Here is a 17,723-nt window from a genome sequence, read left to right on the forward strand (position 1 = left end):
AAAAATGTTAAAAAAGATTAAAGAGACGCCTGCACGGATCGCAGTAAAATTCTACATCTTCTCGAGTAAAAGCAGCTCACCATTGAAAATGTAATGGTAATTTTTCTTTAATTAAATGCGGCGATCTCGAAAGCAGCGCGCCATTATAAAATAGCGAGCGCAATTTGCATGAACATTCAACACACGTAGCCATTACAGATGCGCCGACTCCGTCACCGCTGGCCGTCCCTCTCCCATGAAGCCAAGCGCATGCCATGGATGTGCGCAGTGGAATATGCGAATTTCTGCACTGCCCAAGTGAATCCGCAAAGCCTTCACAAATCTAAACGCGCGTGTATACGATGGCCAAATTCGCCTGACAACGCGTCCACCCTTGTTAACAAGCCAGATAAGGCCACCGTTTGTTAGTGAAACTAACGTGTAGGGGGTTATTTTATAGATATATCTTTATATATATAACTATATATAAATTTATTAGTATAGTTACATAAATATAATTAAGATATATTAATATATATAATAATATATGTTATTAATAATATTCGAGATTCATCTCGCGTGTAATAATATGTAAACACGCTGGCTGTAACGTCACGTGTTTATCGCCGGGACGTATATAATTATCATCACTATTCACGCCGGATAAATAATGTTCGGCGCCGTATTCGCTGTTGCAGGGACCAAGTGGAAGCGACAGAGCGGCCGTCGGACTGGAGCTGCTGGCCGAGGCGGCAAACTATGCCGGCCGTTGCAGCGTATGCCCTGCAGAACAACCCGCTTACCCTGGTTACTCCCTCGCGCCGCCGCGCCCCGCTCCCACCCAGCCGTGCCGCGCTACACGCCCTGCAATGCTCGACATGTACTACCGCCATGGCGGGGCGCAGCGGCGCGTGCAGGCGGCCCGCGTGTTGCCCGGATCGATGACGTCATGTCGTCGATACCGCGGACTCTTCAACTTCTCGGGCGGCGTTGCGCACCTGCGCGCAGCCGCACATTCGGTGGCCGATCACGCGATCTAACGGGGAGCAGCGCGACGCCGTGACGGATGTCGCTAGTGCTCGATCGCCGCCGTCACGGTACCCGCACAGAACGATCTGAACAAGGCGAGTCGCCATGAGCCGCATGATGCACCGCCCATCACAGGATGTGTCACGAATGCGCAGCGTGTTAGTGTTGAGTCGAACAACCCGTTGCCTGTAAAATCTTATATATATTACTATATATCTAATATATATTAATAATATAATACAATATATATCATATATATATATATATATCATATATATAATAAATAATATTATAATAATAATATATTATATAATATTATATATATATAATACCGGAGCAGATGTTCTCGGATCTCCGTAAGCGTAGTTATCGATGGAAAGGTATTGCAGTGTTGCGCTCAACGTTGAAATACGAGCCTGTAATTATAATTATAGTAATACAAATAAAGCGTGCCCGATAGATAATGGTATTATATAGTTGGACGGAATCTGCAATTAGTAGTCAACCGTGATTTCAGCGCCAAATCTGCACTCAATGGGTCCATGCCGATACTTGTCACGGCTACGCGCGTGTTAAGGCAAAGCGTGAGTGACAATAGAATCGACGTAGTAAAACAGTTAGTTAACTGCGTCCTGTACATAATGTGAATGTCCGTTGCCATATGTATTGAGATCGAATTGCCGGTTTTATGTGCTAAGAATTCTGAAAACGCTATAAATGTATCATTATCGCGTGAAGTATAAAATGAAGTCGACAATACCGTGTTTCTTTTAATCTAACGTATTTCGTCTCATCAAAGTAACACAGCGAAAAAATGAAAGCTTACAATATACGAGTCCGCTGGGCCCTGACGGTTGTGAAGATATCTACCACCGTATGACGCGTCCAATCCGCCGCGTGTTCTGTAACACAGCAGCAGATACGTCTGCCGCACAGTGTCCCGAGTAGAGACACTCATGTCAGAAACCTTCTCCTCTCGCTATATAACGCCAATCCATAGAGAAGTCAGAAAATGCGCAGCATTTTCGGAGCAAAATTAAAACAAAACTGGAGGAAATCCAAACTCGAGCGAAATGCTCATAGATTAAAGTACGAACCTATGAAATGCGAGACGGGCGCGCACAGCGGGCGACTGCGTGACGTCACGCTCGTGCCGCGCGCGCAAGCTTTGTTGTCGAATAAAGACAAATCAACCGATCACATTTAAAGCAGAGTCTTTTGTGTATAAAATTATGTATTAGAAACGAAATCATAATGTATTTGGTTATGATCACGCGGCGATGTTAGTGGCGGGTGGATTATCGAGACGGTGGTGCAGACATGAACGGGTTGGGCGTCCGCCGCGCTCCTTCCCTGCGCGGCGACGCGAAGTCATGCATGACGTAGTGTCCACGCTAGTCGCGGCGACGCATTGTTTTGTATGCAAATCTGCGCTTATTTATGTATATATTAGATTTACTATCGAATAAACGTTCTTTGTATGCCCAGAAACGGAAGAAGCGGTGTTTTATTTATAGAGCGTCAGCCGTTTATGCGGCGACGTCGCTTGTCCGGGCGCGGCTTGCGGCCAGCAGAATGAAAGCGCGGAATGCGCTGCCATGCGTATCAACGCAAGTCAAGCCGCCAAGCGGCAGCAGACGATGGCCGTGACGGGCCGCCGCGAGGCGAGTCCGCCTGGACGTGTTACGCGTGCTACGCGCGCGTTGCACCGACTTCGTGAATTCCGCGCCGACACGCTCTGATCGATTATGTCTGAATTTCGAGAATGAATTTTCGCTCGCAGATGAATAGAAGACTCGATGCAAAACGTGCACACGAGCCAGGCCTATGCAATCGAGGAGAGTAGAATAATAAATGACGCCACAGGCCTCGCGCACATGAGCAGCATTGTTGGTCTATTATCACACCACACCATAGAATTACCACGTAACGTACACAATTGGTTTAGGAAAACAGGAGATAATGGAAATGTTCAGCACGATAATAATATATCTATAATATCTATAGAAGATATCATATCTATTTTTTGTAATAATAGCATAGGCACGGCACGACCACGCACGCCACACACAGACACGCATCGAATAAATACACACACACGCACGCCGAACCATACACGACACACACACTAAAAACACACACACACACCCACACACACACACACACACACACACGCGCAAGCAGCAGGGCGCACACGCACACACACACACACATCACACACACACACACGACACGCACACAGACGTCACACGCAACGCGAACGCACGCACGCACACACCACATATAAATATCTATCCCTTCTATATATATATATATATTATATATACTATCTCTCTCTCTCTCTCGTCTTCTCTCTCTCTCTATATATATATATATATATATTCGTGCGTGCGTGCATACGTGTGCGTGTGTATACGTGCGTATTGAGGTATACACAAGCTAAGAAGCTGGTATTTTTTTCCATTCTCACGTTTGCAACCGCATTTTGTTGGATGAACACAGGGTGAAATAGCGTTCATTATTCGCTATTAACAAAACTGCACTCTGTGGGCACCATCGGTTGTCAGGTTCCTGTTTTAAAATTCATAACCATTCTTTAATCAAAATATTTTAATCTGTTCCAGAAAGCGATTGCATATTGAAGCTGGCAAGTCAAGACCCAGGCCGAGTGGGTTGCAGATGTCTGATGCCAACCGCGTACCCATTGGTCGCTCCAGCAATTCCGTATCTGAGTTTGGGAGTGGACTGTCTGACCGTGGGAAGTCTTCGAAGTCATTGGCTCCGAAAGCAGTTCATAAAGTTGGCAGCAAGGTCGTAAAAGACAGAAAGGCTATCGCAGGTCGTCGAGTCTATATGAAAAAGCAAGTAGGAAAGTCATCAACGAAGAAAATCAAAAGTGCATCACTAACCGCAGGCTGATTGCTAATCCTTGCTTCCATTACTGATCATGAAGCACTTATTAATTAATGCGTAGCGGCATCAAATGATTTGGCCGCTGTAACAGCTCCTGTATTTTAAATGATCAGAGTCTGCGTGAACATTGAATAGGTTTTTGTCTTCATGAACTCACGATCAATTATTAATAGTGTTAATATGCAGATAAGTATAAGTTAAATGCAGCGGTTATGTGTTCGTGTTCGTTTTCTGTAATAAACTTGTTATTATCGTGGCGCAACTTTACCGTATTACATTATTGTATTCACTGCTCCTGTTTATTTGTAAACTGCTTATACAATTATTTGTAAACTGCTTATACAATTATTTGTAAACTGCTTATACAATTACACCATTTTATTGGACCAGAGTATAGTCATACACTGCCTAATCGTGTAGAGCTGTGTATTCTCTTACATTCATTCCATATCCCGATCACCTTCTGTATGACTAACACCTTTCCTCTTATAGTGTCATTTCTTGAGTCTTCGCCATATCTTCGCCATTGCTTGCATCCCTCCGCTATGATCAGCATTGCTTTCATTCCTCTGTTATGCGTAGCATTGCTTAGATCCTTCCTGTATGCTCAGCATTGCTTGAATCCCTTATATATGGTCATCATTGCCTTCATTCTTCTTCTATGCGCAACATTGCTTATATCACTCCCGTATGCGCAGCATTGCTTGGAGCCCTCCTATATGCTCATCATTGCTTACATCCCTCCTCCATCCTCATTATTTCTTGCACCTTTCATATCTGTTCGTCATTTCTTCTATCCCTCCTGATTCATCATCAGTTCTCGCACGCTTCCTATATACTCATCGTTTCTTGCATTCCATCCGCGTGCATCCTTGTCAGTTCCAATATCGCGCTTCAGTTTCGCCGCACGCACCCGCCGCTCCATACACTGGCCCTCTCCGCCACTCGGCGTGTTTGTGTAGCAGCCGCCGCAAATCCTCCCTAATCCACTTCAGTCATTGTTGCGCTGTAATGCCATTACGCTGCTTATTCCTTCATTAGTTTGATAATGGTTGTCTCAACAGTGCTTACTCCCGCATTAATGCTCGGCGCTGGCCGGCGCGGCCGCCGCAAGCTCGTTACGCGTTTATTAGCAATTTCGTTAATCCATTTACAGCGCGCATGAGTGAGGCCCGCCAGGGTGCGCGAGCAAAGCTTGTTAGGGTAGCAAGTTATTGTGGCGAAAGAAGCCTGCTAGGGTGGCGAGAGAAGCCCGCTAGGGTGGCGAGAGGAGCCTGCCAGGGTGGCGGGAGAAGCCTTCCAGGGTCATGGGAGACGCCTTCTAGGGTGGCAGGAGGAGCCTAATAGGGTGGCGGGAGAAACCTACTAGGGTGATAGGAGACGCCTGCTAGGGTGGCGGGAGAAGCCTACTAGGGTGGCGGGAGAAGTCTGCTAGGGACATGGGTATAGGGTGGCGAGACAAGCCTGCTAGGGTGGCGGGAGAAGCCTACTAGGGTGGCGGGAGAAGTCTGCTAGGGACATGGGTATAGGGTGGCGAGACAAGCCTGCTAGGGTGGCGGGAGAAGCCTACTAGGGTGGCGGCCAAGCCTGCTACCGGCCACCCCACAGCCCCCAGTGAATAGGAGAAGTCTGGCTAAGGGTGGGCGGAGAAGCGCTACTAGGGTTATTGAGTGGGAAAACTCTCCGGCCCTACTGCTACAGAGTAAGAAAAGCTTGCCAGCCAATGCGTCTGCCGTTGCAACTAATCGTAGCTCAATGAAGGCTTCGGTTGTTAACGTGATCATGCACATATAAGCTCATCGGCAACCTGCTAATTTTGCGGCAAACAAAACCGTTTATTATATGTCTATAAAGCAGTCCGGAAATGTTTACTCTCTTCTCTATGTTAGGCGTTTGCTGTCCACTATCCCGACAGTGTTTGCGAGATTACCTCTAGCCAAAACACGTAGACGCAAGGTTAGCTATGTCTCTAACAGGGACGTTTGAATGAGCGTGAGGCTTAGGGTATGTTGTCTATGAGCATTCCAAAACGTGCCTATAATTTTTTAACGACGACAGATAGATTACACCGCTGACTCTCCGCGCTCCTGCAGCCCACATCTCGTATCTTTCCTCATAGCAACAGTTAAAAAGTCGCAGTCAGGGCGCCGTCGTCTCACGTTTCGCAATCATTTCGCTAGATGTATACCCGGACGTACGCCTCTTTCTCTTTCTGCTCCAAATGTCCATTTATATTATAGCCTTATCGTATCGAGTGCGGGCATCAATTCGGCTTTCAAACACATGTCGCGCGTGGCACGTACGCCGCGCAAAGTAGCTTTCCCTCTGTGCACTATTATGTCGCGGATCCAGCCGCGGGGGCGGCGGCATTTTTGACAGCGGCTGCGTGGTGTGAGCGTGGCGCGTGGAAATCCGCTAAGGGGTTACGAAGGGTCTCACGCTCGAGACCTCGTGAAATGAAACCGATAAGTGGAACCCGACGCAAGAGTTGTGGCGTTGACACTCTATCGCACATGTAACTCTTCTGCTGCAGTACGGCTGCGATGTGCGACCGTATGGCCATGCCTTGGCTTTTCCGGTCCTACAACAAGGGCAAACTGCACAGTTTGCAGTGGGACAAGTAAAAGTGTGACGATCGAATTGCGTTCGCCCATGTTAAACCGCCCACGTTTCAGCTCGCTCACGTGTTCATTCAAGTCGCGGCTTTTATAATTACGTGATTATAGTTTTTGTTTGATGATCATTTTACTTTGTTGTTTTATATTCGTTAGGCTTATAATATTCACTTAATATTTATATTATTCTACGACTTTTTGATCTCTTACCCGACCTTCCCTCCCTCGTCTTCTGTAATATGAATGAAGCGACTATAATAATTCACCTATATCGAATTTGTGAATCGATCGATCTATGGCTCGCGATCCGTGTAGGCTCGCCCGGCGATTGTTCTTTGTATGTATTCTACGCTCCTTACTCATGAATAAGTGCTATTGTGATGCTAAATGTGTCTAATTAACGAAGCCATAAGAGAGGCGAGCTTAGCTAATGCATGTGTTTTGTATGCTTCGTTAATAACGCTGTTACTCATCAATATTCTGCCGCCGGCGTCTGTCCTCTCATGCAAATATTACGCAATGGTGGACGAACGCCGAGTTTGGACAGGCGTGACACGCTGACGCGGGAGCGGCATGCAGCAGGATGACAAATGCTAACAAATGACAAGCTGAAGACGTATATTAGGATGACGACGACTGCCGCACATTCGATTTCCTCTAACACAAGCACAGCCATTGTATGGTTAAATCTCTTATATTATATATATATATATATATATAGAGAGAGAGAGAAGACGAGAGAGAGAGAGAGATAGTATATATAATATATATATATATATATTGGTCTGTGTGCGTGCGTGCGTTCGCGTTGCGTGTGCGTCTGTGTGCGTGTGTGTGTGTGTGTGTGTGTGTGTGTGTGTGTGTGTGTGTGTGTGTGTGTGTGTGTGTGTGTGTGTGTGTGTGTGTGTGTGTGTGTGTGTGTGTATGCGTTCGCGCGCGCGCGTGTGTGTGTATTTATTTCGATGCGTGTCTGTGTGTGCGTGCGTGCGTGCGTGCCTATGCTATATTACAAAAAATATTATATATCTTCTATAGATATATAGATATATTATTATCGTGCTGATTTTCCATTATCTCCTGTTTTCCTTAAACCAATGTGATCGTTACGTGGGGTAATTCTATGGTGTGTGTGATAATGACAACAATGCTGCTCATGTGCGGAGCCTGGCGATTATTATTCTATCTCTCATTGCCATAGGCTGGCTTCGCGTCACGTTTTGCATCGGTCTTCTATTCATCTGCGAGCGAAAATTCATTTCCGAAATTCAGATAATCGATCAACGTGTCCCCGCGGCGCGGATTCACAGTCGGTGCCACGCCGCGCGTGCACGCGTACACGTCAGCGGACATCGCCTCGCGGCCCGTCACGCTCCATCGTCTGCTGCCGCTTGCGTGATTGGTTGATCCGCATGGCCCGCGCATCCGCGCTTTCATTCTCTGCCCAAGCGCCCGGACAACGACTCGCCCATAAACGGGCTGACGCTCTATAAATAAAACACCGCTTCCTTCCGTTTCTGGGGCATACAAAGAACGTTTATTCGATAGTAAATCATAATATATACATAAATAAAGCGCAGATTTGCATACAAAAACAATCGTCGCCGCGACTGCGTGACACTACGTCGATGCATGACTTCGCGTCGCGCGCGGCAGGGAAGGAGGGGCGGACCGCCAACCCGTCATGTCGCCAACCGCTCGATATACACCCGCATAACATCGCCGCGTGACATTAACATAATTATGATTTCGTTTCTAATACATAATTTATACACAAAACTCTGCTTTAAATGTGATCGGTGATTTGTCTTTATTCGACAACAAAGCTTGCGCGCGCGGCACGAGCGTGACGTCACGCAGTCGCCGCTGTGGCACCGTCTCGCATTTCATAGGCGTATTTAATCTATTAGCATTTCGCTCGAGTTTGATTTCCTCAGTTTTGTTTAATTTTGCTCCGAAAATGTCGCATTTTTGATTCTCTATGGATTGGCGTTATATAGCGAGAGGAGAAGGTTTCTGAACATGAGTGTCTCTACCTCGGGACACTGTGCAGGCAGACGTATTCTGCTGCTGTGTTACAGAAAGCGCGGGATGACGCGTCATACGGTGGTAGATATCTTCACAACGTCAGGCCCAGCGACTCGTATATTTAAGCTTTCATTTTTCGCTGTTCTACTCTTGATGAGAGCGAAATACGTTAAGTTAAAGAAACACGGCTATCGTACTTATTTTATACTTCACGCGATAATATACATTTATAGCGTTTTAGAATTTTACACAATAAACCGGCAATTCGATCTCAGTAATATGGCAACGACATTCACATTATGTACAGGACGCAATTAACTAACTGTTTTACTACGTCGATTCTATTTTACACTCAGCTTTCGTTACACACGCGCGGTAGCCGGACAGTATCGATGGACCCATGAGTGCAGATTTGCGCTGAATCACGGTTGATCTATTGCAGATTCCGTCCAACTATATATACCTTCTATCGGTGCACCTTATATTTGTATTTATATATATTACAGCTCGTATTTCAACGTTGAGCAACACTGCAATACCTTTCCATCGATAACTACCTTACGAGATTCGAGAACATTGCTCGGTATTATATTATATAGTATGTATATATATATATATATACATTTTATATATATATTTAAATATATTTAATATATATATTATATATATATATTGTATTTATTATTATATATATTATATATATATATATATAAAGAGTTTTACAGGCAACCGTTGTCGACTCAACACTATACACGCTGCATTCGTGACACATCTGTGATGGGGGTGCATCATGGCGGCTCATGGCGACTCGCTTGTTCAGCTCGTTCTGTGCGGGTCCGTGACGGCGGCGATCGAGCTAGCGACACTCGTCACGGGTCGCGCTGCTCCGTAGATCGGTGACGGCATGTGCGGCTGCGGCAGGTGCGACGCCGCCGAGAAGTTGAAGAGTCGCGGTATCGACGACATTGACGTCATCGATCCGGGCAACACGGGCCGCTGCAGCGCCGCTGCCGCCGCCTGGCGGTAGTACATGTCGAGCATTGAGGGCGTGTAGCCGGGCACGGCTGGGTGGGCGGCGGCGGCGGCGGCAGGCGAGTACCAGGCGTACGGGTTGTTCTGCAGCATACGCTGCACGGCCGCATAGTTTCCCGCCTCGGCCAGCAGCTCCAGTCCGACGGCCGTCTGTCGCTTCCACTTGGTCCTGCAACAGCGAATACGGCGCGAACATTATTTATCCGCGTGAAATAGTGATGATAATAATATACGTCGCGATAACACGTGACGTTACAGCAGCGTTTACATATATGTACAGCGAGAGAATCTCGAATATTAATGAACATATATTATTATAATATTAATATATCTTAATATATTTATGTATATACATATAAATTTATATATATTATAGTATATATATATATATACATAAATAACCCCCTACACGTGTTACTAACAACGTGCTTATCGGCTGTAACAAGGTGGACGCGTGTCAGGCGAATATTGGCCATCGTATACACGCGTTTAGATTGTGAAGGCTTGCGGATTCACTGCAGTGCAGAAATTCGCATATTATGCGCACATCTGCAGCGCTTGGCTTCATGGGAGAGGAGGCAGCGGTGAGGTCGGGCATCTGTAATGGCTACGTGTGTTGAATGTTCATGCAAATTGCCTCGCTATTTTATAATGGCGCGCTGCTTCGATGATCGCGCATTTATTAAAGAAAAATTACCATTAGCATTTCAATGGTGAGCTGCTTTATCGGAGAAGGATGTAATTTTACTGCGGATCCGTGCAGCGTCTCTTTAATCTTTTTAACATTTTCAGTAGCATTTTGTTTGTCTGCTTTCACCAAGCATTCATTTCCTCTCGTATCTTTAAACAGTTCGAATTACGCCTTCCGCTCGCCGTCTCGAATTCATGCCTGTCTCGCTCGCTCGTCTTAGCGGGCCGGTGTACAGGGGCCGCGCATTTATGTTCGTTTAATCGCACTGCTCCGCCATTGACGAGATGCGATGCGATGGAGAATTATGCAAATCCCGCGTCGCTTCGTCGTCATTCCATCTTATTTCACGCACGGCTTGCCGCCGGCGCTGTATGAGGCCGCGGCCCGCTACGGCAGCCGTCCACCGCGGCGGGTGAGAGCAATGCAAGCGCTGGCGCGGCTAGTGGGGTGGAAATCATGCTAAAATGTGCCGCTTCCCGTTTAGCCGAGTAGAAAATGAGTGAAACGCGGGGAAATGTATGCAGAGTTGAAACAGGAAATTTGCGCGCAGCCGGGCCACGCACCATTTAGCCGGCAGCAGCGCGCGGCGCGAGTGCGCATGCGCAGTGGAGGCTGCGCTGCTCATCGGCTGGATGCGCGGAGGGAGGCAGGACGCATCGATCGGCGCGCATGCTCTTATTTCCGCGATCAGATGGATCGTTTAGAATTTAGATATACGAAGCGTTCTAAACGATATTACAAGATTATGTACTAATGTAACTGGAGACTGGCTCGCGCAGACAGTCGAAACTATATACGAACAATTTCATCAGCATAAGCATCTACGAATATTGAACTTGAAAGGAAAGCGACAGCTTACATCACAATGGGAACGGTTTAGCGAAAACGTTACTATTACATAATTTATCGATATCGTGAATAGCAGGCATTATGCGCTTTCAAATTTGTAGCTCATTATATTAATTTCAGCAATTACTACACGTTGGATTCCTGGACAAGCGCCGACGTTCTCGTACGCGCATACGCGAGCTGCCGCGCCAGTTTTCCGCGCACGTATCTGCATTGTGCGACGAAATTAAACGGCCGCCATCTTTCCTCTCGTGCGTGTGATACGTAGAGGCGTCTGCCGCCGCTGCGCTCTTCTCGCGAGAAAGCCGAGCGGCCCTGTCTCCCAGGAGACGAGTGCCGCCAGTCAGAAAGCGGCCAGAAACATTGTCGATGTAAGCTTGCGGATTATCGGCTCATTAGGCGTGTCGTATAGGCGGCGTCGGCGCGCCTTGCCGCTATCGTGACGAGATCCCACCGCCGCGTGTCTCTCTCCATCAGCCTCACCCCCCCGCGCGCCCAGCGGGTTAAAATATTAATACAAATTAATATAATTGCCATATTAAATATTAAATCCGCGCAACGAATTAAAGGCGCAGTTTTTCCATGCGATTATGTCCGTAATCGTACGAGGGGTCTAGGGAGCCGGACCCAGGCAGCCGACTTTTCCACGGAGCGCTGCACGAGATAAGAGTAGAGGTCTAAACTGTGCTGCGCTTCTCGCTGCCAAACGATGGCGCTTACGTAGTGCACGACTAAACAAATCAGCCTAATTAGGAAGCTGCCCCATATTACCAGTACTACGCGGAGTCAGCGAGGGGGGCAACGTGCGGACATGCAGTGTGAAGCGGGGGAGAACTAACGTGAAGCTATTTCTGGCCCATCGAGATTTGGATATTTCAGAGCGTAATTCCCCGAATATTCAATATCGCACGAAAACTCGGTTCAGATGGAATGCGGTTGGCTCGTAATGCGAGAACTCGGATAACGTGATGCTAACGCGCGCATTAGATGTTTGCTGCAGCCATGACGCGTTGCCTCCCCCTAGTCACAACTCCGTGACGCCCATCACCTTCCCACAGACGCGACACACACACACACGCACACACACACACACACACACACACACACACCGAGTCACCTAGGTACATAAGCGGCTAGTTATATGAATAGCCACCGTAATTCGGCTATTTTCTTTGCGCTAATTGAATAAGCGTGCGAACCATCGTGCGAAGAAGCGCATCTCGTTCGCTGATGACGATGAGCGGGGAGTCAGCGCATTGTGTGCGCCCAGCCTCCGCCGCGGCCGCGAGCATAAATGCAGCAGCCGTCGACGCGACTATCTGCTGCTGCCGCATCCGTAAAGCTGAGCACCAACTATGCGCATCTTAGCATCTTCTATCAGATCCGATATTTGCACCCATTGTCACTGCATCTCCTTCCGCGGAATGATTTGCGCGGGGGGAGGGGGATTGTCGTTCGCTGCCCCTCCCCCTCGACCCCACCCCCGCGTGATTGCTGACGATCGGTGCCGATAGCGCATCGACTCACTGCGCCTGCATGTCAGGAAGCTGTCGTCATTATGGTGGTCGTAATTAATAGTAATAATAAAGCAAAACGAGTCGGAAGCGCTCGTGAATTATATGCAGTTAGAGTGATTTCCTGTGCAGAAAACGTCGGCATTTCGTCGGGCAGGTCCCGATGCGCGCGTGCGTGCCGCCAGGGTGCAGACGAGCGGAGTGGGACGAGGAGGAGTCGAGAAGCCCGGCGGCGGAAGAAGACAAGCGAGCGACGCAATATCGCCATTCACGTACGCGGGTCTGTTTAACATTTATGAGAAATATTGAAATGGTAATTATGGGCTGAACCGTCAATCGGATCCAGAATAAAAAGTAGAGAGTTAGAAATTAATCTTTTCAGAGAGCAAATTGTCGGCGCACGGATTCATGCATAAGTAATTTATATACATATACACACTTATATACATATACATATACATATACATATACATATACACACTTATATACATATACATATACATATACATATACATATACATATACATATACATATACATATACATATACATATACATATACATATACATATACATATTGCCTTATAAGGTAGCGTGATCATTATAATTAAACCGGTATTCGCCCATGCTAATTCGTTCAGAATGTGACGCACGAATTGTGACAATAGGTGTACTGAAATATTAGTTTGGCCCCGTATAAAGAGAACTAATAAATGACTGACTTAAATAGGAAGGTTGTATATTCAATCTGATCAGCAGCTGACGTTACCGCAACATGTCCCCGCACGCTCAAATCAGTACTAATAGCTAATTCAATTGTGTGTGTGGCTAATTACACAATGCAGGTAATCGTGGTGTAGGCAAGGACGCGCGAGGCAGGTAATGGCGTGCGAGTACATGCGCATATGCGCGATATAGTTCAGGGATCTCTATAATTAATATAATACATTAACCTGATATTACATGATAAGCAGACAATATAGTTTTATGCGCGTAGAATTTAATTTATTCGATTAATTTCTGCATTGCATTAATAATCTAGTGTTATAAATGCTCCTGAATAATGTTAGGCTGTACAAAGCTAGACTCGAGAGACTAGTGCCACAACAACTCTATACCCTTAAAAGTAGTGCAATAGATTTGCAGGCCTTGTATGTGAGTTTAGCCAGTACAAACTAGCCTGTATGTAGTTAGCCTACGCAGTGCTCTGCCATAGAGTCTAGCTGTATATTAGAGACGTGCGTACACTTACCGTCTGGTTTTGGCTTACCACGTCTTCACTGCCGTGTCAGTGAGATAAAGCGTAGCGCCAACTCCATCCTGTGCTGAACACTCACAGTACTTCTGGCCTCTCAAAACTCGACTCCAAGCCTACCAATTGCAAGAAAAAGAACGTGTTATCATAAAGTTTATATCGACAGACACATCGATAGATGTGAGAATAGGAAATCTCAAGGTTATGCACTTATTGGTATTTCCGCAATGCAAGACACATGTGTATAGAGGTGTACAGAGTATAGAGGTGTATACAGGTGTATAGAGGTGTACAGAGTATAGAGGTGTATAAGGTGTATACGAGGTGTACAGAGTATAGGAAGTTGTATACAGGCTGCAAGTAGAGTGTGTGTACAGAGTATAGAGGTGTATACAGGTGTATAGAGGTGCATACAGTGTATAAGGTGTACAGAGTATAGAGGTGTATTACAGGTGTATTAGAGGTGTACAGAGTATAGAGGTGTATACAGGTGTATAGAGGTGTACAGAGTATAGAGGTGTATACAGGTGTATAGAGGTGTACAGAGTATAGAGGTGTATACAGGTGTATAGAGGTGTAAGAGCAGATAGAGGTGTACCAGAGTATAGAGCGGTATACAAGTGTAAGAGGTGTACAGAGTATAGAAGGTCGTAATATCAGGTGTATAGAGGAAGATCAACATTGCTGTCAATTAACAGCGATGTGCGAAAGGTCGTGCACGACCACGGGAAGAAATGCTTGCGGGTCACACCGCGTACGCATATAATCACCTATAATCAGCTTTAACGTAAACGTGAAACGCATATATATAGAAGCATCACCGTAAATTCCTGCAGTTTTAGCCGCAAACATGGCCACATAAAATCACACAACACTGGGCGGGGCTGGCCTCTCACCACAGCGTGTGTGTGTGTGTGTGTGTGTGTGTGTGTGTGTGTGTGTGTGTGTGAGTGTGTGTGTTGTGTGTTGTGTTGTGTGTGTGTGGTGTGTGTGTGTGTGTGTGTGTGTGTGGTGTGTGTGTGTGTGTGTGTGTGTGTGTGTGTGTGTGTGTGTGAGTGTGTGTGAGTGTGTGTGTGTGTGTTGTGTGTGTGGTGTGTGTGTGTGTGTGTGTGTGTGGTGTGCTGTGTGTGTGTTGTGTGTGTCGTGAAGAGTTCAACCGCATGCTTAACGTTTTAGTGTAGTTTCTTCGTGTTGGCGAACTAGGTGGGAGCATCATCCACCGAGTGCGGCGCGGTCATGGGAAAATACATGAAGCTGACATCGTGAGGAAATCATCCGGCGGCGATATTCGTTCGGACATAGCCTCTTAATCGGTAACTGTAGCGATAAGACAAACACGCGCGGAGTGAGCTTCATACGTGGGAAACGCGGATCCGCGCCGACAGCCGCAGATTAATAGGCCAACAGCTGGCATAATCAAAATGTTTCGCCACCTTTAAAGGTGAGTAAGCATCAAAACTCGGTTAACGCGCAGCGTGTATGCGACACGCGGCGAGCGGAGAGGATGGCCCCCCCAACACACATCCAACACACACACCCACACACACACACACACACACCAACACACACACGGAAAAAGACACACACGACACACCACACACCCACAGACACACACACATGCACACACAGCACACACACACACACACACACACACACACACACAACTACAACACACACACACACACACACATACACACACACACACACACACACACACACAACAACACACACGCCACACCACACACAACACACACACACACACACACACACACACACACACACATATCATATATAACATAAAAAGCAGTCGAATACCTCGCTCGCACAGGTGTTAATACGCGGGGGATTTAATCCCCGCGCGTAGACGCTCCAAACAGGATTGAGCTTTAGATAATCACATACGGGATAATAAACAATACAGTGGCGTAAACACGCAGTCGCACTATAACAGGTAGTATGCTATAGTCTGCCTGTAACGCACGCCGTCTATGACGTACGAGTTCTACGGGAACAAGGTGTATTCGAGCGATGGTTTCATAAACGGAGAAGAAGAATTGTTCGCGGCGAAGGGCTGAAATTCTCACCGATTTAGCTGATGGTCTGTAAACGCCGTTCTCGCTTTCCTCGCCTTCTTCATCTTCAGGGTTTCTCTGCTGTCGTTGCTAGATGAGATCGGATCGTCATGCTTCGTGTGCCCTGCAGGAGACGTGGCGAAAACCGCGACGTTACAGACGGTCAACCCACACAGCACGTGCACATGCACACGCACAAATACACACACATGGAGACACAGGCCGCACGCGCGCACACGCATCTACGCACACGTACACACAAACGCGCATAGTAGACACACACACAGACACACACACACACACACACACACACACACACACACACACACACACACACACACACACACACACACACACACACCCACACACACACAAACACACACACAAATACAACAACAACAATAACAAAACACAATATGCACACGCACACGCGCACGCACACAAACCCGTTTCCGCCATGGTTACGACGATGATAATTATTATTCGCTTATATTGCCGTTTCATTAACACTGTATTAGCGAATTGCTCATATTATAATGTGCTTATGTTCATTGTCAATTCCGCTACATGCCCGTGACGTAAATCTTTTTAGATGAAGTGCGTAAATCTGTATGCATGCATGTGTGCGTGAGTGTATCGGTTGCGTGCGTGTACGTGTGCACGTGCCTGTGCGCGTATGTGTGCTTGTTCGCTTTTAACCCGTTTGAATGTTTTGTAGCTTCTACCTGTCAATGCATTTCGTCGGGTTGAATTCGTTAACGTTGTTTCGTCGTCATTAAGTTATTTTCATACTTATCAATGATTAGGGTAGGGGTGTCTAGTGTCTATTTTTTGAGAACCGCATATTTTTTACGCGTTCTAAATTCAGGGGAAAGTTTTCAGCGCGATCATGTCGGACATGTACCGTCCGCACACACGCATGCACACAATAGTCGCGAGTCTAATGCACTGTATTGCGACATAGCGGCGGGTTACGCGCAGCTATTGTGTCCGCACGGCAGGCCAGGTGCTTTCCTCCCCTCGTTTAGGTACATATTTGGACGACTGAAGGTTTTGTCAATTTTCGCGAGTAATCTAAACACGTCGCTTCCGTCGCGCGGGTCATCAGAGTGTTTGCTGCAATCAGCTGCACTTATCCGTGCCAGCCCATCGTATACCCACACATATAGAGAGCGGGCAGTGTCGGCGACTCGTCATCTACCGTGTCAGCTCATTTCTTCCTCACGGTCTATCTATCTGTAAATGTCTATCTATGCATCATTGCATACTTTATTTCACTCGTCCTTCTGTTAGTTCGTCCGTCCATCCATCCATCCATCCATCCATCCCATCCAATCTATCCATCCATCCATCATCCATCAATCCATTCCATCACACTCCATCCATCCAATCCATCCATCCATCCATCCATCCATCCATCCACATCCATCGCATCCAGCCATCACATCCATCCATCCATCCATCCATCCATTCATCCATCCATCCATCCATTCCATCCATCCATCCATCCATCCCATCCATCCATCCATCCATCCATCCCATCCATCCATCCATCCATCCATCCATCCATCCATCCATCCATCATCCATCCATCCATCCATACCTCACATCCATTCCATCCATCCATCCATCCATCCATCCATCCATCCATCCATCCATCCATTCCATCCGATCATCCATCCATCCATCCATCCATCCATCCATCCATCCATCCATCCATCCATCCATCCATATCATCCATCCATCACTC

General features: G+C 46.8%; 3 protein-coding genes across 3 annotated transcripts in view; 1 reads left to right on the top strand and 2 right to left on the bottom strand.

Moving 5' to 3' along the window:
- LOC106806761 (probable ATP-dependent RNA helicase DDX31) overlaps positions 1 to 4,188 on the top strand; it is a 139,054-nt gene extending 134,866 nt beyond the window's left edge. Inside the window, exon 16 of the mRNA XM_014808822.1 lies at positions 3,633 to 4,188. Coding sequence (XP_014664308.1) covers positions 3,633 to 3,927 — 295 coding nt within the window. The 3' untranslated portion in view covers positions 3,928 to 4,188. The remainder of the gene's footprint in view (positions 1 to 3,632) is intronic.
- A 5,189-nt stretch (positions 4,189 to 9,377) lies between these two features.
- Positions 9,378 to 10,421, bottom strand: LOC106806762 (homeobox protein B-H2-like). Its single transcript, XM_014808823.1, has 2 exons — positions 10,411 to 10,421; positions 9,378 to 9,762 (listed from the first exon to the last, which is right to left on the bottom strand). The coding sequence occupies exons 1-2, from the start codon at positions 10,419 to 10,421 to the stop codon at positions 9,378 to 9,380; spliced, it is 396 nt and encodes a 131-aa protein (XP_014664309.1).
- A 3,552-nt stretch (positions 10,422 to 13,973) lies between these two features.
- Positions 13,974 to 17,723, bottom strand: part of LOC106806766 (myb-like protein AA) — a 17,867-nt gene continuing 14,117 nt past the window's right edge. Inside the window, exons 2-3 of the mRNA XM_014808828.1 lie at positions 15,986 to 16,097; positions 13,974 to 14,017 (exon numbers count right to left, since the gene is read on the bottom strand). Coding sequence (XP_014664314.1) covers positions 13,999 to 14,017; positions 15,986 to 16,097 — 131 coding nt within the window. The 3' untranslated portion in view covers positions 13,974 to 13,998. The remainder of the gene's footprint in view (positions 14,018 to 15,985; positions 16,098 to 17,723) is intronic.

The sequence above is a fragment of the Priapulus caudatus genome, unplaced genomic scaffold (genome assembly GCF_000485595.1).
Source record: "Priapulus caudatus unplaced genomic scaffold, Priapulus_caudatus-5.0.1 Scaffold178, whole genome shotgun sequence".
In the NCBI taxonomy this organism is placed as follows: domain Eukaryota; kingdom Metazoa; phylum Priapulida; class Priapulimorpha; order Priapulimorphida; family Priapulidae; genus Priapulus; species Priapulus caudatus.